The sequence below is a fragment of the Pholcus phalangioides genome, unplaced genomic scaffold (genome assembly GCF_987345545.1).
Source record: "Pholcus phalangioides strain wild (caught in Gottingen) unplaced genomic scaffold, Ppha-v1.0 ptg000024l_1, whole genome shotgun sequence".
NCBI lineage: Eukaryota > Metazoa > Arthropoda > Arachnida > Araneae > Pholcidae > Pholcus > Pholcus phalangioides.
In genome coordinates this window covers 22,187,853-22,212,292 of record NW_028301616.1, presented here as the reverse complement: position 1 = coordinate 22,212,292, position 24,440 = coordinate 22,187,853, and the positions used below count along the sequence as shown (strand labels likewise).

General features: G+C 35.2%; 1 protein-coding gene across 1 annotated transcript; it reads left to right on the top strand.

Moving 5' to 3' along the window:
- The first annotated feature begins 7,546 nt into the window (after positions 1-7,546).
- LOC149068995 (ras-related protein Rab-22A-like) lies at positions 7,547-23,431 on the top strand. Its single transcript, XM_089251284.1, has 7 exons — positions 7,547-7,829; positions 9,080-9,159; positions 11,271-11,352; positions 15,034-15,105; positions 16,526-16,649; positions 18,564-18,656; positions 20,576-23,431. Exons 1-7 carry the CDS (start codon positions 7,797-7,799, stop codon positions 20,662-20,664), a joined length of 573 nt encoding a protein of 190 aa, XP_089107410.1. The 5' UTR covers positions 7,547-7,796; the 3' UTR covers positions 20,665-23,431.
- The last annotated feature ends 1,009 nt before the right edge of the window (positions 23,432-24,440 follow it).

The following is a 24,440-nucleotide window of genomic DNA, read 5'->3' as shown; positions in this document are numbered from 1 at the left end:
ACAGATCCTTTTTCACGAGAGCGAAAGGGAAACGTTTCCGGGAAAAAATGACGAAAATTCTGCGAAATTTTAATTCGAAGAAATTGTAATATTTTATACCGCCCTTCAACAGATCCTTTTTCACGAGAGCGAAAGGGAAACGTTTCCGGGAAAAAATGACGAAAATTCTGCGAAATTTTAATTCGAAGAAATTGTAATATTTTATATCGCCCCTCAACAGATCCTTTTTCACGAGAGCGAAAGGGAAATGTTTCCGGGAAAAAAAGAAAATTCTGCGAAATTTTAATTCGAAGGAATTGTAATATTTTATATCGCCCCTCAACAGATCATTTTTCACGAGAGCGAAAGGGAAACTTTTCCGGGAAAAAATGACGAAAATTCTGCGAAATTTTAATTCGAAGGAATTGTAATATTTTATATCGCCTCTCAACAGATCATTTTTCACGAGAGCGAAAGGGAAACTTTTCCGGGAAAAAATGACGAAAATTCTGCGAAATTTTAATTCGAAGAAATTGTAATATTTTATACCGCCCCTCAACAGATGCTTTTTCACGAGAGCGAAAGGGAAACGTTTCCGGGAAAAAATGACGAAAATTCTGCGAAATTTTAATTCGAAGGAATTGTAATATTTTATATCGCCCCTCAGCAGATCCTTTTTCACGAGAGCGAAAGGGAAACTTTTCCGGGAAAAAAAGAAAATTCTGCGAAATTTTAATTCGAAGGAATTGTAATATTTTATACCGCCCCTCCACAGATCCTTTTTCGTGAGAGCGAAAGGGAAACGTTTTCGGGAAAAAATGACGAAAATTCTGCGAAATTTTAATTCGAAGAAATTGTAATATTTTATACCGCCCTTCAACAGATCCTTTTTCACGAGAGCGAAAGGGAAACGTTTCCGGGAAAAAAAGGACGAAAATTCTGCGAAATTTTAATTCGAAGAAATTGTAATATTTTATAGCGCCCCTCAACAGATCCTTTTTCACGAGAGCGAAAGGGAAACGTTTCCGGGAAAAAATGACGAAAATTCTGCGAAATTTTAATTCGAAGAAATTGTAATATTTTATATCGCCCCTCAACAGATCCTTTTTCACGAGAGCGAAAGGGAAATGTTTCCGGGAAAAAAAGAAAATTCTGCGAAATTTTAATTCGAAGGAATTGTAATATTTTATATCGCCTCTCAACAGATCATTTTTCACGAGAGCGAAAGGGAAACTTTTCCGGGAAAAAATGACGAAAATTCTGCGAAATTTTAATTCGAAGAAATTGTAATATTTTATACCGCCCCTCAACAGATGCTTTTTCACGAGAGCGAAAGGGAAACGTTTCCGGGAAAAAATGACGAAAATTCTGCGAAATTTTAATTCGAAGGAATTGTAATATTTTATATCGCCCCTCAACAGATCATTTTTCACGAGAGCGAAAGGGAAACTTTTCCGGGAAAAAATGACGAAAATTCTGCGAAATTTTAATTCGAAGAAATTGTAATATTTTATACCGCCCTTCAACAGATCCTTTTTCACGAGAGCGAAAGGGAAACGTTTCCGGGAAAAAATGACGAAAATTCTGCGAAATTTTAATTCGAAGAAATTGTAATATTTTATATCGCCCCTCAACAGATCCTTTTTCACGAGAGCGAAAGGGAAACGTTTCCGGGAAAAAATGACGAAAATTCTGCGAAATTTTAATTCGAAGAAATTGTAATATTTTATATCGCCCCTCAACAGATCCTTTTTCACGAGAGCGAAAGGGAAACTTTTCCGGGAAAAAATGACGAAAATTCTGCGAAATTTTAATTCGAAGAAATTGTAATATTTTATACCGCCCTTCAACAGATCCTTTTTCACGAGAGCGAAAGGGAAACGTTTCCGGGAAAAAATGACGAAAATTCTGCGAAATTTTAATTCGAAGAAATTGTAATATTTTATACCGCCCTTCAACAGATCCTTTTTCACGAGAGCGAAAGGGAAACGTTTCCGGGAAAAAATGACGAAAATTCTGCGAAATTTTAATTCGAAGAAATTGTAATATTTTATACCGCCCTTCAACAGATCCTTTTTCACGAGAGCGAAAGGGAAACGTTTCCGGGAAAAAATGACGAAAATTCTGCGAAATTTTAATTCGAAGAAATTGTAATATTTTATAGCGCCCCTCAACAGATCCTTTTTCACGAGAGCGAAAGGGAAACGTTTCCGGGAAAAAAAGAAAATTCTGTGAAATTTTAATTTTATGTAATATTTTATACCGCCCCTTAAGAGATTTATTGGAAGAAGATATTTCATACTTTGCCTGGGTTGTGTTTAGGCATTCTATAGAATGACTAGTCATTCTATAGAATGCCTAGGCAAAGTATAGAATAAAACCGGTATTTCATACTTTGCCTGAAACGACCAGGCATTCTATACAATGCCTAGGCATTGTATAGAATGCCTGGATTTCATACTTTGCCGGTAACATATATATGCATACGAGTTCATTTTATCCCTGTACGCGTATACGGGTCCAGCTGAAGGTCCGGTTAGTTATTTATTCGTGAGCGGCGGTATATCGCCCTTTCTCTTCAAGATATTCTCGCCAACTTTGCCAATTATTTTTTCCTTTTCTCGATTTTTATAATTTTGTAGAAGTGAACTATTAATATATGAATTTTTAATTCAAAAGACAACTTCAAAAATTAGAAAAGACAAGTGCGTCCAGATATAAACTTTCGTGTATCTCGATATGAAAACAAATAAGCTTTACCAAAAAAAATTCAGGCCCCATTCCAATTTTACGTTAGCATCAGGAGGGGGAGGGGGTGTATTCGTTGATTTTTGATTACGAGAAGGGCGACAGTACGAAGCTTGTAAAAACATGAAATTGGGTTCAGCCTGGTGTCATTTTTTTGAGTGGAGTGTCTGTGCTATGTCGACTTTTGACAAAGACAGAGGAGTAAAAATATTGGCAAAATTCTGCCGACAAAAGAGGAATCTAATTTATTTTTGGTTCTGTCAGAGAAATTACGAATAACTGACGTTCTCCCCAGGGCCGCAACCAGATGCTTGGTCACCTGGGGCAAGTGCGCATTTTGGCACCCCTTTGTAATGTTGAAGGTAAGGTTTGAGAATGAAATTTGCGCCCCCTCTGGTCCAGCGCGCGGGGCACGAGATCCGTCTGTTCCCCCCCCCCCCTAGTTACGGCTCTGGTTCGCCTCCTCCATTAGAAAACAAAAAGTGAAGATGTAACGAAATATTTTCGCACACTTGTTGCTGGTGATACGTTGAAACTTACAGGCGTACAACTAGGAACATGATCGCAACGTATTGGAGGTGAGGGGATAAACTTAATTTTTCCGCTTTCAAAGTTGCAAAAAGTTCTTATGCACAGTATATCTCCTTGAAAAACTTCACCCTGCTACTGTGCCTCTAGTTCCAGCCATATTGAGCTTCTTCCAACTCTTCTTGTGATTGGGGGGGGGGGGGTGATATGGAAGTGCATTATGTTTACCCATGCATACAAAAGCGACATGATATTCACAAATATACGGATAAACCTTCAATCGTAATTCAACCTCCCTCCTCCCAACTGTGGCCCTCTTGCATTTTCAGTATATCTCCGTCATAGGTGTCTGCAGAATTTTCTCGAGGGGGGTAGGGGTTCAAAATTTTTTCCTTCTGGGTGGGGGAGGTTACGTTTTTTCCTGCAAAATAACACTATAATCTCTGTTTGAGGGGAGGGATTAGAACCTCAATATCCCCCCCCCCACCCTCGTTCGCCAATGATCTTTGTCCACGCTTATGCTTGTGATAAAAAGTAATCAGAGAGATCATCCCCTTCTTATTGGTTAACATAACACAGGAAAGGTATTTAGTTTCGATATAGCATTTTTTTACCGAAATAATTTTTTTCTAATTTTTGGTTGACTTGGAGGAGGGGATACGGACCCTCTATGCACCTCCCTGCTTACGCCTCTGCTTATGACGATATATTATCCACTATCCTATCTCCTTATAGCTATGATATACGTGTACTTGTGGTCTCTTGTTCGTGACTATATACTCGCTGTCGGAACTTTCAATTGGAATCACCTGAATCCTCATGAAACAAAATACGACGAATTTCTTCATACACGAGACTTTCTTTAGGCATTTTCCAAATCGAAAGTGATGCTTCAAATCGATAATTGACAACTTAAACATAGAAATGATAAATATTTAAAACTCTCAAGAGTAAGGAAAAAGGTCAACCTATTCACGTTTGGATAGAAATGGAATGTGAGTTCTGAAGAAAAATATCTATTAGTAAAACCAACGTTGACCTTTGGATAAGATCGTATCTGTGGGGAAGAAAAGGGGCTGGCCATTTTCTGAATGCACTACCTAGAAGCGATAGAAAACTCGATTTGGGAGCCATACGAAAACTTTACAATCAATTTTGTTGTATGTATTCACGTACTAATCCGGTGCCAGCGTACTTTATTTGGAACACTCCCATAAAAACAGCCCACTTATAAGGTATTATCTGCTTCGTAAGAAAAAGAGAGGTAAAATCACTATGTGGAAGTGTCCCTTTTGCGAAAATGAGTTTTTCAAACTTGACAATGAAAGGACATAAATCCCCTGAACAAATTACAGCCGTGCCTTCTTTGCTCACGTTGACTGTCTTCTTATCAATAATCCTAACCCCAGTTGGTAGTAACAGCAGATGTTTATCAAAACGCTAGATCCGTAGAAAATGAGGAAGTCTCATGCTCAGATACTACTACAATCGGGCAACAATCAGAGGCGTATTTACTTTTTTGCCTCCCTTCTTCCATTCTATTCTAATATTCTTGACCACTTATTCCTAGAATTCACCACCCTGGGAAATACCAGTCTTGGACTCCCGCTCCTGTGAAAACGCCTGTGTCTGTAAATCAGTAAATCACGCTTTGGGCCACTCGCATGCTGGCATACTGCTTCGGTCATTCACGTGCTCACACAATCTCTACGTTCCCCCCTTTTGGTCACTCACATGATAGCATACGCTCTATGCCACGATTTTGATCGCTCACTGACCTGGCATAGTCGCTCTTTAGGTTACGTTTTGGTCATCGTAATTTTGGTCATTGTTTGATCATAAATTTGATCATACGTTTTGGTCATTGCTTGCACCCGATCAAGGTCACGATTTTGATCGCTCATTAACCAGGTCCCTGGCTCTGTAGTTCTTTGCTTGGTCATTAAAACGCTTGCAACAATTCTAGGTCACGCTTTTGATCGCTCACCGACCTGGGGTCACTCGCTTTCTTTTTTGGTCATCCACGTACTTGCACACGCTCTAAGTCAGGGTTTCACAATTCCCAGGCACCAGGTCACTATGACGAATATAGAAATTTGGCATTGGTGCCTAAAATATTATATGTTTGATTGCTAAATTGAAGTGTTAGGATAACAAAGTTTTTGGTAATTATGTCAGTGTGTCTACCAACATGGAGAAGGGTTGCTGAGTCCTAGATAAGCTGAAAAAAAAGCATTATTTTCAAAATAAAGCCATTATTTTAATAAAAAATGCTTGGCTCCTATGAAATTTTGGTTGGTGCTTAAATTATTTTTTGATTTGTCAAGCCCTGCTCTAGGTCACTCACTCTCTAGGCTGAAACTGATTTATGATTTTGCCACTCTTTTCACATTCCACTAATTTTCTCGGCCACTCATTCCTCAAACCTGCCGCCCTTTGCTATAGCTCGCTAGGCTCCCCCTGTAACAATGTGTTCCCCCCCCCCCACATTCTTTATTTAGGTGGTTTTTTTTATCATTGCACGGCCATTTTATGCACGAAAATGGACATAATTGAGCCTGTGCAGTCTGGTGCCAAATCCTAGAGGCAGCCGTCCCAGAAGGAAGTCAAATCGTATTGCTAGAGGTTTGTGTACTAACCTCTCAACTAACAATCAAAAACCTTAGTAATACGCTAAAGAAATAAAACAACACTTGCAAAATTGTGCACAAAATGAAATATACTACTTAGTATTGTACTACTATCACGGACGGGCTCAGTTCATGTGCATGTTCAAGGCCATGTCCCTTTGCAACATGCCCTTATGTTTTTTTACACAAAAAAACATACCGTAATTTTTTTGCTTTTACAAATTTTTCTTTATTGCTTTTACAGTCCTAGGAAATAATATCGGTCGGCGATTAGTCATGTTTATTCAAACATAGAAGGTTTTCTGTGTGAACTGAAAATATGCGTATTGATGACCAGGGCCGCAACTGGGGGGGGGGGGGGACAAGCGGACATGGTGCCCCGGAGGAGTGGGCGCTAATTTTTGCGGCTTGATTTTCCAACTCTCAGAATCACAACAAAGTGCTTTCATACATTTTTGTCACTAAAATTGCCACCCCCCTCCAATTTTCCGTACGGGGCAGCTGTCCCTCCCTAACTCATGATCCAAATATATAACCATTAGAGAAAGTAACAGAACTTGCGAAGCATATGGCCGTTAGGAAAGGAGTCTCAAGGTTGTGAACGTTTTCAAGCAGGACCGTTCCCAGTTTCACAGTAAAAATTCATTTCAGCTTATGTAGAGAATCTTTTCATGTTTTTCATTCGATACGAGGGGCATCATCCCCATAACAATAATTTTCACAATAGTACATTAAAACTCATTTTCACTTCTAAAAATCTTATTAGGAGTAAAATACTTCTCCGAATTTTGGGTAAAGGAAAGTTCTTTTCATGAGAGTATCGCCATAATTGTAATAAAAAAGAATAAAACATTTTCTGAAAATTTCAGAAGATGGAGGCTTTCAGAAGTTCAGTACGGATAACATTACACAAATGACACCGAACTTTCGGAAATCTAGCAATGTTCCAATTAATAAATTGCCAGGATTTTGTTCAGATAGAGCACCTGTTATGACAGGCTCAATAAATTGTGTTGGTATGCAACTAATAAAACAAAATTATTTGATGCTGCGTGTCCTTTTTTTTGCACATAAGCTGGCTCTAATTGTAAGTCAAGTTCCAGGAAAACGCAACAATCGCAAAAGTACAAGATACCATAAATTCTAAATATCTAAACAATATAATCTATTATAAGCAATAAAATTTAACACATCTTGATAATTTTAAAATTATTTTCCCAAAATTATTTCGCCAACGTCGTGGGTAACAACATGATAGTGTAACCTCTCGTTTTGTTGTATTGTTGCAAACAACAGTCAGCTTTATCGAAGTGGAGCTTCCGGAATCCAACTGATGGGGCGTATACGCTTGTCTTTCTCGTTCCCGCCTCTGACGACAGCTGTCAATCTTCCCTCCCTGCCCTTTCACAAAAATGTCTTATATACCCATACCCCCCATCTCGGCCGGCTACGAGCGGTTTGGCTGTTTGCATGTAGAGCCGTCTACGGCCGGATTGGTTTTTATAGAGTTAATACGCTTTAGTTCTTATGTTTCTTCTCGATTGTATTTTCCCGATAAAATATGGTCAGAGAAAGAGGCTGGTCACAACTATTTTTTCGGATGCATTTAGTGAAGATTCTATCGAGCGTTTTGGCATCATTTTCTGCCGAGGTAGGCGTTTATTTACAAATAATTGGGGGAGTATTCAAGTTCTTCTTTTGAAAGAAGACAATACAAATGATGCTGCTGGCCTCATTGAATTGAATGGATGAAGTAACGATGGCGCCCGTGGCGTTGGAATCCGGAAAGGGGACTCGGCCAATTCTTTTCTCGCAGTTATCTCAGATGTAATCAGTATTTTTTGCTGTGAGTCATCTCTCTCCCCCTCCGATCCTGTAATCGCGCTTATCTGATTCTGTCCCCGGATAAAAATGGTCCACGAAGTGAAGCTCTGTCTCCTCGGGGTATGTTTGGTTAATTAATTAAATATAATAACATTCTTTTTTCCTTCAATTTATATGTGAAATCATTTCTGTTGCTATGTTTGACATTTAAACTCGATTCTTTTTTTTTTCATTTGAACCCACATCTCAAATGTTTAAATTAATACATGTATGTCGCGCTTCCTGAACTCTCTGATCCCCATGGCCTCCACATCCTGGAGCGGGACCCCTAGTCGGACCCCATGGGCCCCTTCTGTAGTTATTAACTAGCGTGAAAAAGCAAAAAATGAGAACTGTCCCGGACCTTGTCAGTCCCCCCCCCCCTTTGTGGGGGGGGCCATGCTCATTCCCTTAAGAGAGGCATCTTCAACCCGTTGCTCGCGAGCACCACGGTGCTCTATTCCGGTATCTAATTTCATGCTCATGAGCACTTAACGTCTCGATCAAACACCTTGTACAAATTTCATTTTCAAGGATTAAAATCGTCCTGGTTTCATGCATTTTTGTATGACAAACTTGATTAACATACTAATACTAACATTTAAAAAAACTCATTTAAATAATGTAAATTTCTGTGCATAGATTCACACAAGGCCCGATTTATGCATGGATTAGTGGGACATTTGCCAGGGACTCATTATTTTTGGGGCTTCAAAATTTAAACAAGACCTATTCAATGAATAATGAAACCCCTTTGACTTTAGTCACAGGGCCTTGCAATTTCTATTTTGCAGGGGCCTTCCCCATCATATCATAGTCATGTTCTGGACAATCTGCAACATGTTTTCTTCTTCTACAATTGAAGGGAGCCAGCCTGAAAAAACTGAATTACTGGATATGCTGGATTATAGAGCAGGGCCTAGCCAGAAATTTTCGTTTGGGGAGGGGGGAACCAAAGTGATAAAACAATAGATTTAACCATCTTTTTCCCTTTTTTTCGGTCATTTTCTCACATTTCAGAGGGGGGGGGGACCAGACCCCCAAGTCCCCCCCTCTCGCTAAGCCCTTGTTATAGGGAGTCTACTGTATTTAAGTTAACATAATTTGTTTCAAATCAAAACTATTGAAGAATATCATTTCCTATGCACTTATGGAGATAAATAATATTTGTTTTCTTTACAAACTATCTCTGGAGATAGCAAGACAATGGTATGTAGATGATTTCATGACCGACTTATTCTTTATAAGAAATTAATCTAAGTTCTTTTACAAGAAATATATTTTTTTATTACTGTATTTGATGGCTTATCTTTTTCTCTTCACTTCTATAGGATTCTGGTGTTGGAAAGTCGAGTATTGTTCAGAGGTTCGTCCACAACACCTTCAATCCTTCGGTTGAAAGTACAATCGGGTAAATTTTTTCATTTATATTGTATTCCCCCGCATTAGCTGGAAAACATCAAAGAAGACCATCACGCTGGGAAATTTGACCTGCAGATTCTGGAAAATTCTTAAATTTCTATATGAATCGTTTGAATTAGCTGATTTATATAAAACTTGTCTGTTCTCTGCATTTCAGTATACCCTGTGTTTTATGGACTACATTGGAGGTGGCTCAAATTTCACCTTCAATTTAGCTACCAATTATGTTGGTTTCAGGGCCGGTTCTGGACATTTTTCAAGTGTAAGCAAAGTGATCAAAAATCGCCTCCCTTCGGTTGACACCTTCTGCTGCCGCGTAGTTTGCAAGATTCAAGATCTGGCCCTGAATGGTTTATTACTAAGCATATTAATTTTCGTAGATTAGATGATCTGAATGGAAAAATCAGTAGATTGCAATGTCTTTTTGTATTATTTGATCAAGTGTTTAGGATTTGATAAAACAGAGTTAAAAATTCAAGAATTGCACTGAAAAACAACACAATACAAAGGCGACAGCATATTTATTCAAGCTTGGAACATGCAAAAACAAAAAGAAGTGCAGAGCACACTATCTATTTTTCACATTAGGCTGGCAATAATTAGGTTAGAGTGATAAATAAATGCTTAATTTTCATCATCTATCAAATTCCTTGGCAAAGCAGGTTTGCAATGGTTAAAAGTATCATTTTATTCTGTTCACATATTTTTATTCAGTATTTAATATAAATTGTTATCAATCCTCTGAATTTCTTATGTGATCCTTATTGAACCGCGCTTTTCCTGGAATGCAGAGAATGGACCAGACTCCAACATTATTCCAAAAGCTGGTGGCCCCTGATTTTTTGCAACATGCCAGCTAATGCTGGGGAAATGCTCTGTATATTTTTACTTTTTTTTTGCCAAGTATTTTTTCCCAGAGTTGTGCACAAAATGCTTCTCATCAACTCAATGTATTTTTAATTTAGACAGTTTTTTAACATCTATTTTAAGTTATGTTACTATAATTTAAGAATTATTTATTTTTTCCCTTGTCTCTTTCTGTTATCCTGTTCTTGTTATGTTTGTTACCCTGTCCAAAACTCAGTGGTAAAAAAAAATTTTGTGACCATTTTTTGTCTGGCAAAAACCATACTTGGCTCCTAAAAAATTTGTCTAAAGATTTTTTTGATTTGTCAAGCCCTTAAGCATAATTATTCATAAAAATCCCCCTTTGCCTTTGCACCAAACAAAATGAATATGATCATCCGCGTTTTCCTTTTTATTTGATTCTTGAAACTAATTTATCTCGTAATTAAGCCTGCAAGAGTAATCTGTGTGGAAAAATGGCTTGGAACTTTCTGCACCCATGATTTAATTCTTCAGTTGCTGTATGTATCACTGTAATAACTGAAGAATAATAATAACATTTTTATCCCCAAATGTCCACTTCTGCCAATTTCTTTCACTCAAAGGGGGGATGATCGCTCCCCCACCAACTTCTGTATCTCCCTATAAACAAAGCTTATGCATCATGTTCCATATGCATTTTTTTTACAGCGCTGTTAATGATATTTTCTTTGATATTTTCACAAGATTTTGTGATATTTTCTTTCGGCCGCTGTGGTGGTCGAGTGGTTATAGTGCCGGACTCGTGATGCGAGGATCCGGGTTCGAACCCCACAGTGGTGGTCGGCTGAAGTTGGTTTTCTGTGGTTCCCAACTTCAAGGCGCAAATGCGAGCCGATCTCCCCGTTAAAAAGTCTCGCCACAGAGAGCAACAGTCCTACAACGGTAAATCATTCAACCATAACACTTCACTCATAGTTAGTAAAACTGGGGGCAGATGACAGCACTACATATAACAAGCATTACACAATAACAAACTATACGTCAGGTTGCACTACACGTACACTCACATTCCCGCATTTACCGATTCGTTGGGGGGTTCCGCGGGGGGGGGGGGTGCATGTGTGGTGTAGCAGTAGTAGGTAGGGGCTCGGGGATCCATGATGTTCTTAAGTCAGCCACCTCGCTGGGCAATTTGCCTGTTGTGGCGTTGTATTTGTATTTGTATTTGTAATAATGATTTACCTTTATTATTATTATTTTTTATTTCTCCAGAGCATCATTTATGACAAAGACTATTTCTATTGATAATTACATTTATAAATTCAATATATGGGACACGGCTGGCCAGGAGCGAGTAAGTAGAAAAACCTTGTAATGTTTATGCATTTTGCCGGGTAATGAAAAAGGTATTTTCCATAGGGAAAGTAGCAAAAACTGGTAAAAACAGGGCAAAATCCAGCAAAAAATGGTTTTATAAAAAAACATGACTCGATGTGCATTGCATGTAACTGAGCTTGAAATCATTACAACAATCAAGTTTATGATTTTATATTGTTAAGTAATCTGGTGGAAAAATTTAATGTACGAATAAATAGAGATCAGTCGATGCTCATTATAATGATCCCACATTAAAGTAATCATTCCATTACAATGGAATGATTAGTAAATGATTAACAACCTGTAGGAAAAGTCCTTAATGTTTTCAAATAACAATTATCCTATATTTTTCCTTTTGATATAATGGCCACCTGTTGTCTGGGACAATCATGAGCGTTATAACAATATGCAATTCTTTTGCATCCATTTTTTTAATGATCCTGGACATAAATGAATATGGGGAGTGTGGATATGTTTTATGCTTGGCAAAAACCTATTTTTGTCGGGACATTTTTTACTCTAGTTTTCTCCAGATACGGCAAAAACTTACCAACCCTAAAAATTATTATTAAACCAAAATTTGAGTTCAAAGCTGTCATTTGCATAATAAATCGAAAAATAAATGTGTAACAATTTTTTGCATGCATATACAGGGTCTTTATAATTAAAGTTTCACTTTGAAATGCCCATAAAAGAAAATTTACTGGACAAAATGTTATCAAACTTGGTAATAGTTTACAGGAAGTTATGCGGGGGGGGGTCTATTCATTTTTCTATGGACCAGGCCTGGTCCCCTCCCCCGAAATATGAAAAAATAACCGAAAAATGGAAAAAAGATGGCCAAATCTATTGTTCTATCACTTTGGTTCCCCTCCCCCCCCCAAACGAAATTTCTGGCTATGCCCCTGAGGTCATGGGATTTAATTTTCTTCAAAAACTCACCACCAGCGGGAAATGGTGTAGTATGCAATATTGTTAAATGAAATAAGACATGAAGACATTGGTTTAAAGTGTTTATAAAACAAAACTGCTTGTGGGGTTATGCAAAATCACAATGGCTACATGGTTTACGGCAGGAGGAATACATATTAGAATTATGCAATCTTGCTTTCAGAAAATGCTGCACGCTACATTGAACATGCTTTTGAAATGATTTAGAAACGATTAAAAACATTTTAAACTGATGTCATCATGTCTTATTTCATTTAACAATATTGCATACAGCGCCATTTCCCACTGGTGGTGTGTTTTTTAACTTTTTTTGCAAAAAATTTAATCCTGTGATCTCCTGTAAACTATTACCAAGTTTGATAACATTTTGTCCAGTAGTTTTCCTTTTGTGGCTATTTCAAAGTGGAACTTTAATTATAAAGACCCTGTATAAAAAACGAATATATTTTTCCCGGGACAGTTTTTACCAAGGTTTTTCCTACCTATGGCACAAACTTGTCAACCCTGATACGGTGAAATCTTGATATAATGATGCTCTGCGGATCAAAAAAACATATCATTTGTTAGGGTTATTGTTTATTAAATATTGTTATTAGTTAGAGGGGTTTATTGTTATATCGAACATCGTTGTAGTGAGATTTCACTGTATAGTAATACCCTGACTTACACTACCCGGAGTTGCACGATTTTGGAGTTATTTTCTATGAAAAATGCATATTTCTGAAATTCAAGCATAATCACTAGATTATTGCTGAGATAGTGGAAATCATTAAGTGATAATCAAGAAAAAATATATTTTATTCTGTCAAGAACATTATGTTCTAAATTAACTACACCAATAATTAAACTACACCAATTTTTTAAAGGTTACGGTATGTAGGCTAAAGAGATGAAAACTTTGCTGGGGATTTCAGAATGGAATCCTGAGGCTTGTTTGGTATCAGCTGTTTTTAGAGAAGGTCACAATTTTGTAACTAAAGTCCAATGGCAATGTAAAAAATAATTTATACATAGTATTTGTAATATGCATTTCTATGGTAAACTGTACCCCGACTTACACAGTTGTCGCCAGTCCTCACCTATCACATAACTGCTGGGTATTACTGTACCTTGTCTATTTCATAAAGAATTAGTTCATTTTGAGCAAAATTTGCTACTTTTATAGAAAACACAATTGCATGAATGGTAGGGTATTAGAAGTTTTAAACACTTTCGTAAAACATAATTTATGCTCATTCTTTTACTGATGAAAAATTAATAAGCATATATATATATATATATATATCATGTTAATATAATTCTTAAACCTATTGTTCTATTGTTTCAAACAATTTTTTTTTTGTATTTAATTTTTTCTTAAATGCTAGAAAAAAAATGTGGCAAGTATCAATTTTGGAAAAAAAACTCGTTATTGTCATGACATTTTTACTGCAGTTTTTTTTTCCAAAAATGGCAAAAATTCCCCCACTCAAAAATTTATTAATTCTTATAGTGAGTTTTGTATTCAAAAACTATCTTATTCTTATTTAGAGGAAAAAATCAAATGCACAATAATGCCTCCCATGCATAAATATGGGGGTAAATCAATTTTTGCCAGTACGGTTTTAACTCAGTTATTTTTTCTCCTGTGGCAAAAACTTAACAACCCTGTACAGAACATTACAAAAATTGGTTTTTTTTCATGTTGTAAAAGATTTTCACATCAATTTTTTGCAAGCAAACCCCCAAAGCTGAATGTTTTGCATTGTTCTGCATCAACCCCTCATCTTACTGAAAATGTTATGTAGTAAAAATTCCCATAATAGTAGAGAAAATACAAATAAATATTTTTCCCCTTCTTTTCTTAAATTTCTTCAAGATTTTTCTTTGGCATAAATTAGTTTTTGGTATAGCCGCTGTGCGGTTATTGTGCTGGAATCCAGTCGTGAAGATCCATGTCCGAACCCTGTTAATGGCACTGTGATAGTCAGCTGAGGTTTGTTTTCTTTTTTCCAAACTTTGAAGTATGAATGTGAGCTGGTCTTGCATTTGAAAAAGTCTCTCTGCAGATAGGAGGCAGGCCTATATCATAATACTTACATAACAGGAAAAATTCAGGCATTTACCATCTTCACTTCAAAATATGGGAGACAGGTGACGGCACCAGTACAAGATGAAAGCACCCGAGACGTTTCAAGTTTCTTTTCTACCAACTATGAAGGTTTCTGTCCACAGGTTTGATCCTGGGGATAGAATTTAGTTAACAAATTCTTTTCTGATGCACCTGAGGTGACCACCAATAGATAATGCCTTCATTCTGCTCTCTGTTGATAAGAAAATTGCTGTACTTCGATATGACTGGAGTTGGTGTGTTGTAAATTAATAGTATAAGACGAAAACATACATAACTCTGACAACATCAATATGTTAGGATCGCACAATACATACTCACGACACATTCTGGCATGTACAAATTTGTAAGAAATTCCAAACAGGAATGTGTATGAGGTGCATGTACAGTTGAGTATTAGTAGTTTTTGGTACTTTTGGTACAATTTGCTTTGGGGACAAGCAATTAAACATGATCATTGCTGTTATTCATGTCATTTCATGCATATATCGTTTTATTTATGCTAAAATTAAAAATGCATTTTTTTAATGAAAAAATGAAAAAGTCAATCTGCAAGAATACTTATATTCTTCATAAGAGTGTTCTTGTTATTTTTAGTACAGGGCCCTGGCACCCATGTATTATCGAAATGCTGGAGCAGCTATTATTGTCTATGATGTCACGAGTATAGTGAGTAGTCCATTTATCTAACTTGAAAGCACTTTTTAAGATAAAATAAGCACATTATAATTGTATTAACTTTAGAGAATTTTTTGTTAGTCTTCAGCTTTCATTTTGAAAAACCTCAGTGTTATGCAGGGGTGGTCACACAAACCTGTGACATGTGGGGGGGAGGCACTCAAGGATTCACTTTAAAAATATTAAATGTTGAAAAATATTTGAAGATACCGAAATTTGTTAATACGGCTGTATCAATCTATGAGAAATGTTTATTAGTTGTAATAAAGACTTTTTCTTGATGTCAGTTTGTAGCCTACACCATATTGATGAGTTTAAACCCCATTCAATAAATCTATTGCGATGGTCAAAGTAAAAAAATATCATTTGATGAAAACAGTTCTCAAAATAAGAGGGAAAAAAGTTCATGTGGAAGCAATTTTTTTTCAATGCTTTGAAACCCTGGGTTTTTTCAGACACATATATTTCTTTCAAACATGGCAGTCCTGGATGGTTGCAATGATAAAACAAATGAGTGACATACAAAATAATGGAAGCGTAAGACTCTGTCCTCAAAACAGGATGTTTTGGATTTTTCTGTGATTAGTTCTCAGTTGACTGAAAATGTTCTGTGGTAAAAATTTCCATAACCCCTTTCAGACCTGAGCATTTATTTTTGGAATTTTAAAAATGTGTTTGTATTTTTTAGTATTCAAAAATGAAAGAAACATAAGTGACAGCAAATCTTGATTTTTCAAAAAAAAAATTACAAATTTTATTTTATTTTTATTATTATTTGAAGAAATAATTCACTTTGTTCAATTTTTTGTAGCCAAGATAATGCAGGGTATATTCATCTTCACATACAATTTTTCCAGTATTTTATGTAATCACACTTTTCTAGAGGCACTTTCTCCTGGAAGCCATCTTAAAACTTCCCTGGAAGTTCAACTTTAAGTGCTGCCCTCTGATGAAAGCCCCCAAAGTTCATATTCACTATATTTCTCCCTTAAAACTTGCACAAACCTTTAAAAGTCAGAGCTTAACTCCCTGAGGTTAAAATAAAAAATTCTGCAGTGAGAAAAAGTAACCCACACATTTATTGCACCAGGGTATGAAAGGGATAATAGTATTTTCTACACAGCCGAGTTCTTTTCTCAAAATTCTTACCGAAATGTTTTCTGCAACATACGATGCTATTTTCAACATATTCTGCTTTGGGGCTGTTGGTTATGACATGCATGAGGAAAAGGTTGGTGACCTACTTGTATAACGCAATAATTTCCAAACTATTCAGAACTTCAGTAACATATTCATTTTGGCTACTGAAAATTCTCAGATTGAAATCGATAATTATGGCTTTTTTTATGCAAGCATATAATATTTCCATTACATTTATTTATTGGTGTTATTTCTTATACTTTTATATCAGATATCATTCAGGTCTGTGAAAGGATGGATAAGAGAGCTCCAGAACCATGGCTCAGCGAATATCGTTTTAGCCATTGCTGGAAATAAGTTTGACCTTGATAACAGGAGAGAAGTTACTACAAAAGGTGCTATATTCCTTCTTTTGATATGAATGTATGTAATGTAAAACAACTGAAAATATATGAAAACATATGAATAAATTATAAATAATACACATTTTTCATTCCTCTTCATTGCTTTAACTAATTCTGAAAAGCAAGTTCTTGAAGACATTTGTAGGAAAAAAAACTTAAATATTAGTGAGTTGAACAAACGGGTGTTATTGTGACAAATGTGCAGCATCTTTCCAGGATAAAATTCAGCTTTATTTATTTTTATCTTTATTATTTCATTTATTTGTTATTATTTTTTAGATAATATTTATTATATTATTATAACTTTGTTGCTTATTATTTATTTTCTACAAACACGTTAGAAACATACTCAGGAGTACCTTCAGGGAGAAATTCTGTGAATGAAAAAACAAACTCAAAAAACATTTGAAAGGTGAAGATTTTGAATTATATTTCTTTCTTCAGGAGTTTTTGTCAGGGAAATCGTCAAGTGGATTTTGCTTGTATTATATAATACCCTGTATTATATATGTTACAGCCAAAGTCTGAAGTATGGCAAGTTTGTGAATTGGCCAAAAATTTTGGCCAGAGTTCGATTTTCAGAAATGACTAGTGTGTGTGTGTGTGTTTTTTGGCTTTGGCTAGCCAATTCACCAAGTGGCTAGAGATCCCTGGCCAAAGTTCAATGTGCTGATTTAAAATGATCCAGTAGGTGTCAAATCCAATGTTTTCATCACCAACGTGTGTTGCATGACTATATATAGCAGCTGCATTGGATTATCGCCATTTGACGAGTTAAAGAAAAAGAGAAATTTGATAGAAAAAACTATTTATATAATAATATACATAGTTTTTCTGTTAAATTTTAAAGAAAGTTCTAAGAAAAAGTTTTTTTGAAGAAATTTTTTTAACTCGCGACAGCTCTAAATATCTTTTGGCACTTTAGGCGCGCTTATCTTATCGACCTGGGCTATCTCGCTCGTGAACAAAATAAGATTGTCATAACTGAGTTGACAAGATAGAGTGGGAATTTTAAAACATTTTTTTCAGAATTGTACTTTAAAATTTTTTGGGTTCATTCATCATTGCTGAAATAAGAGGCAAGACATGAATAACTCTGATAGAGTTTACATGAAATGTTGGGATAAGGCTGTTGTATGGCATTCGACTTTATTAGTATTATGGAGATAAAACGATCATGGGAATCTGCAAAATTTGGAATAAAAAAATGTGTATCAAAAATTAACAAACCAGCCATTTTAACAAATGATGGCCGCGAAAACCTTATCAACTATTTAAACCAGCCATTATTTGGAATTATACTTCTGTGAGCTCATGAGGATACATTGCGCATCATGACAATGCTCTCAATGCCATATTTTTCCCTCTTACAATACAGTAGTAATACATCAATGTATGATCCTGTAACTCACTTTGCTGCATCATCAATCAAGAAAGCATTCACTAAATTATGCTACAATGTTTCCTATGGTAAATTCCTGTTTGGGAAGTTAAGAGCTGAAAAAGACAAGAAAATTAACGGGTTGGAAAGGATCTAGAGTGAATATTAACAAAGGTATGTGCAACCATGAGAGTTCCAACCAGCCACAAACAAACTATTGAATCTGCAAGTTGTTTAAGCTTTACCTCCAACAGTTTCTTTAAAATAAAATTTTTCAAAACAAAAAATATTGTGTGTATGAATGTAGATCAAGTTCTGAAATCCTGTTTTTGAAAGAATGAGAACTGTTTACACCAATTGACTAGAGAGCCTTAAAATGTGGTACTTTTTTATCAGTTAGAAGTATGTACATTTATAGTCTATAAAAAAGTTATTTCATTAACAGTTTGTTCATCTCAACTTGTTTAGGCGTTTTGAAAATATTGAGTATATGAGGTAATATTTTTCTTTTTCTGTGTCTTCAGAAGCAAAAGCTTATGCTGATTCTATCGGAGCTGTCTTCGTTGAAACAAGTGCCTTAAATGCTGTGAACATCAGTGAGCTGTTCAAGAAAATAGGTTGGTTGTAGAAGATTTATTTGTTATTATGTGCAACTTAGATGTTTTGGGGAGTTTAATATCAAATATATATTTACAGTGCATGAACATGTTATCATGAAAATAGGGTATATATATATAAACCATATTTTCATCAATATGTATCATCTTCAAACGAATTTGCAAAGAAAAAATGTACCTCTTTGTTCAAATGTGTTAGAAAAAACAATGCATTTCATATCGATGAACTTTGCTTCAAAATACATTGATATAATGCTACCTGAAATCATTCAAACACCTCTTTCCAAATGATCACTCGATTATCAAGCATGCTTTTATTATTCAATGTGTTTCATATTTAGAATTTACATTAGCATTCACAACAGTGTCTAAACTAAACAAGCCGAGCACGACCAGGCTGTGTTGCACCAGCAATATAAAGCTCTGCACCCCAGAGGGCGCGGTCATGCCAAAAAAACTTCAGCTGGCAGTCCGGCCAGGTGAGAGAAAAATAAGAAGAAAAAAGAGAGAAAATCATAATAAAAAAAAAAGAGAACAAAATAATTATTATAAAAATGAGAAAAATAAATAAATGATGGAAATAAAAAGAAATAGAAAAACAAGTAATAATAAAATAATAAGTATAAATAAAAATAATAAGAAAATATTAATTTTGGGCAAGCTGTGAGTTCTTTTCTTGTACAGCTAGTGGGCTTTTAGCCTCTTTTCTCTTCAACAAAAAATTGGATTAACTCAGCCTCATTGCTGTAACAAAGAACTAATAATTCAGTTACACTAGGCATTTTTGCTCAAAAATACTTAAACACGCTCTTCACAATAATAATTATACAGGCCATTTTAGCTCAATCGGCTAAAGCATGTTCTTTACCTGTAATAATATCTCGGATCCCCATATGTTAGGCAGCAAATGTTCGTCGCTCACAATAAAATATGATAAAGGAAAATAGTACAAGAGTTTCAAAATTAGTGATTAACTTAAAATAACTGATTTAAATGACAAGATCCAAGCAAAGAAACTCCAAGACTTGACAAATAACATTCAGCATTTTAAATTGCTTCATGGGGGCACAGCCTTGATTTCTTAATTTATTCTTATGTTTATTTAACTACTAATAAATGGGTGTACGAAATGGATAAAAATATTTTTAAAGCATCAGTTAATATTATATAGTTACGAAAAATATTTGACTAAACGATCAAAACAAACCCGTTGTAAATTTTTATAGATTCTCAGCCCTTATGATAATATTGCCACGTTTATTACAGCCAAACCGATCAAAGTCAGTGAATTATTTTATTAAGCTAAGCAAGGACAAAAGGAAAAGTGTGACCAAACACGAGTAACACCAGAACCAAACTGAGTAAAAAAAAAAATTATCAAAAAGAGTCAGCTTAAGTAACCATAGCAACCAATAATTAAAAATGAGAAGGATGGGATAGTTTTTTTTTTTTTTTTTTTGTAAGAACTTGTAGTACATAAACCATATGTTGCCATATAATTATGGAATGTGAATTGGTAGGCACTTTCAGTTAGGAAAGGGGCTCCAGAACATCCCTTTGTCCAGTGGTGAGGGCGCATGGTCCTGTTAAGATTACCCATATCAAAGACCATTAGAAATACAGAGTACAATGTTTATAAAATAGTATAAATCAAATTTATTTCTCCATCCTTAAATTCGCAATAAGGTTAATAATTATTTTTTTTAATCCTTCTGAAGAAAAACCCTATTGCACTGTTGCAAAATCATTGATTTTGTGTTTGCGCCCTTACTTTATGAAACTAATCAACCACTTAAAGCAGAAGATACTTGTGTTTATTTATACATCTAATTATTTGATATGTGTGAATATTTATTACTATTTAAAACCCTCCAATCAGCTGTGAATGACTGTCAAATCTGCTTTTTCTATTTCCATAGCTACAAAGGTCCCTAGACGAGAGGCGCCCAAACCTGTCGTACACAGTATTACGTTAACAGAACCCAAGAAAAAGAGAACTTGTTGTTGATAATATAGTCGTCGTGATTGATTTTTGTGGCTTGTCTTTTTTTTTTTGGTATTATACTTGGAGTGTTTGTTATAGAAAAAAGATGCTAGCATCTTTTGATGAGTATTATACTCATTACTGGGGGAAGAGATATAGTGTTGCAGCTTTTCTGAACTTTATTTCAGTTATTATTAGTTGTTATTTGATTATTCATTGATCATATTTGTATATATTTATTTATTACTTTGACTAGCGTAGAATTTAAGACTCTCAAACAAAGAAAACTGATCTTTTTAAAAAAAAATGTGTTTGCTGAGACCTATTCAAGAATTTTTTCTACGGTTTTTCATTTTTTTTTTATTGTCTGTGAATGTTTGAATTAACGAGCGTATTTTGCTTTTGACTTTGAATGTGAAAATGTTCTTTGATTTTAATATATAATTGATTTTATTTGTTATGTGACAAATCTTTTGAAATCTTAAAGTGTGTGAGAGTTCATTTATTTTTATTGAAAATGCTGCATATCTAGTGTTAAGTCTCAGCAAAGTTTTGTGTCTTTTTCTCTATGGTTGTTTTTTTTTAAACACAGTGTACTAAAACATTGAATATATAGTATAATAAAAACCCCTCTTCTGGGGACACTGGCGAGACAAAGTAATTTGTCTGTAAAAGAGGGGTTTGCACAAATTACTATTTGGTCATGAAAAGGGGAGGGTGACCATTAACAGGGTTTTTGATGTATAATATTTCATGTCTTGGCTTAGTTTTATATCTGTATGCCAGAGTTAAGGGACACCAGGCTACAAAAGAGAAATTTTACAAGATTTTTTTTAGTATGGTGAAACTCCTGAGTATAACGATACTGTCTATAATGATGAACCTGCCTATGACAATTTTCTTTGGTTCCGGCGGAATTCCTTTTCAATAGAAAATAGTGCAAATGCTCAGACTGTCTACAACAATACGTTGTCTATAGGGTTACCAGATTCACAAAAAGGAGGACATCTGTGCACACAACCCTAGTAACATCAATTTCCACTACAGATGGCAAAACTATACTTATTAAAAACCCTGCCAAAATGGTTTTCTTCTTCCAGAGCTGTTTTTATGACTGTCTTTTTTGTATTATCCTGAGACAAGCTGGGCTTGGAGGCAACTTTGGTGCTTGTATTCTGGGAATTTCTATAGCAATGGGTCAAAGAATGTGAACATGTGGGTGAAAAGAAGACCACAAAAATTCTCATATCCATGAAGAGCTGTATGTTTCAGAGTGAAAAAAATTTCCCAAGGGGTGAAAATAGTTCCTGAAACTTGAAAAGAAGGATAAAATCGCAAATTTTCCAAAACATCAGAGGATGCTTAAAATGACATAAAAAAAATCAATAAAAGATAATGTCTGGTAACCCTACCTATAACAATATTCTTTCTAGATCCCTAGTGTCGACATAGACTGATTTCACTGTATATCATTCTGTGGAACTTGCTTGTTTTATTAAATGAATATCTGTTATTTTTATTGAAATAGGATTGATGTCTTATACATATGTGCAGTGTAACGAAAAGTACTTCAAATTAATGACCTTATCTCAATATTCTTTCTTTTTCAAACCAGTCGCCATATCATGGGCAGTCTTATCCCAATATTGACAAAAATGGACATAGTGCACTTTATCTCCAACAGACCAGACACGACCCAGTGCACTTTACCTCCGGCATGCAGATATGTGTTATTGCTGATGTTCAAAATCTAGGCATTTCGCAAAGTGGCCAACCAGCTTTTGGTTACTTTACGAACTGACCAGACTTTGGCCGTGACAAATCTTTCTTTTTTTTAAATAAAAATCATCAAATATTGCTACGAACAAACACAATTTTTTTATTATTTATTTTATCATGTATGGTTGAATAATATAATGAATTTATAATGAGTAATTGTAAAAAAAAAAATTTAATACAGTATTTTGAATGTATATATATACAGTATTTGCATCTTATGATGAAATCCAAAAAATATATATCTGTTTTTCCGTGCCCACCTAAATTTTGATTTTTTTGACAAGAGTTTGGGAATATATTTTTATATGCAAATTTATGATCGCCATTCTGTCTGTTTGAGAATACTGATTATTGTTGCTCCCCAATCTCATCATGGTTTTGAGTATTAAAATTATGATACATGTTATCCATCGAGGGTTCAATTATAATCAATATTTGAAACCCATACTACAACTACTTAACCGTGTATGCACCTCTTACACATTCCTCTGCAGAATTTCAAATGATTTCTAATAATTAATGCCTCAGTGGTTCTCAAAGTGTGAGTTATGGTGAGCTGGCAATAATATTATTTGCCTGTTCAGTGCTTTGAAAAATAGCTCTTTCTAGATTATTCTAAGGGAGTAAGTGAATAGACAATGACGAGGAAGGTTAAAGTTTGAAAACTACTGCTGTAGTTCTTCGAATCAGAGGCGCCAACGTGAAGAAAACATAGTGGGGGGGGGGGCTGAAAGTAGCTGGTCATCCCGTATATACGGGACTCAAGTGTACGCAGGAGAGGGGAAGGTGCATTGTATTGTTTTTTTCTGAAATTGAGGGAGCTCAGCCCCTAGGTTCTGCTGCCTACGCTTTGAATGCCTAAATAATAACAAATAGCAAAATCTTGCACATTATTATGATTTGTATAAAATGTTATAAACTGCCTTCTTTTTTTTTGTATTTGTTTTACCAAAATACCTCTGTAGTAAACAAATTTTATATTCGTTGAAATAAAAAAATTATTTTCACTCGACCATGGCTCATTATCACTGTCAACTCAATCATGACTAGCTATGAAAATGAAACGCAAAAGTTTCTTTTTGAGCAGCTGTAACACAGCTTGGCGAATCGAAAAAAAATTTTGAGCCAAGTATGGTCTTAATCTCAAAAACTGTCCTAGTTTTTTTTTTTTTTTTCTTTCAATTTTTCAGGACTTCATCTTTTTTTCATGTTCAAAGACGCACTGTCATGAAATCAAAAATTGGCTCCAATTTAGCAATCGCATACAGAAAGTTTAGGCACCAATACAGATTATATAGTTGCCTTGGGGACCTGCAGAAACCATATTTTTTGTTGCATGATGTGATGATTCATTCAAACATTTTAGTTTCAATATAGCAGAGGTTCTTAACCAGGAGTTTTTGGAGAGATTTCGGGGGTCTGAGAGCTTTTACGTGAGAAAACAATTGAAATGTTTTTTCATTGCATATGAAGGGTCTCCAGCCTTCATATTATTGCACATGGAGCACAAAAGGTTAAGAACCCCTGTTAAATAGTAATGTACTTTGTTGAATTTTCTGTAATCAATTCCTCTTAATGCCACCAACGGGACTTTGCAATTACATGTTTAAGATACAGCTGACATTCATTATAAAGACCGGTGGATAGGTCCCAAAAGTTTTCATATAACAACTAGCCTATGTTACGACCGACCAATACTATATCCTTTTTCGGTGGAACTGGGGGTAGTTGTATCAAGCATCGACTGTATTCAGATTCTTCATTGTCTCAATATTATTGGATTAAATGATTTATTTATTCAACATTGTTTGGTCGAATGATGATTGTATTCAGTTATGACAGTTATTACCTTTCCGCACATGAACCTCTTAAACATTCCTTTGGGGAATTTCTAATGAATTGGTGCATTTTTGCAGGAATTTAATGTGGAATGTTCCGCGGGTAACTTGAATGAAGTAGAAAGAACCGCAATGGGGGACCGCTTAAGTGCTCTAAAATTGAGCCACTTGTCACTCAAGGGA

Coding starts and splice junctions, on each gene's coding strand:
- LOC149068995 (XM_089251284.1), top strand. CDS start 7,797: ATGGTCCACGAAGTGAAGCTCTGTCTCCTCGGG. Junction 7,830..9,079: donor TGAAGCTCTGTCTCCTCGGG/GTATGTTTGGTT, acceptor TCACTTCTATAG/GATTCTGGTGTTGGAAAGTC. Junction 11,353..15,033: donor ACACGGCTGGCCAGGAGCGA/GTAAGTAGAAAA, acceptor TGTTATTTTTAG/TACAGGGCCCTGGCACCCAT.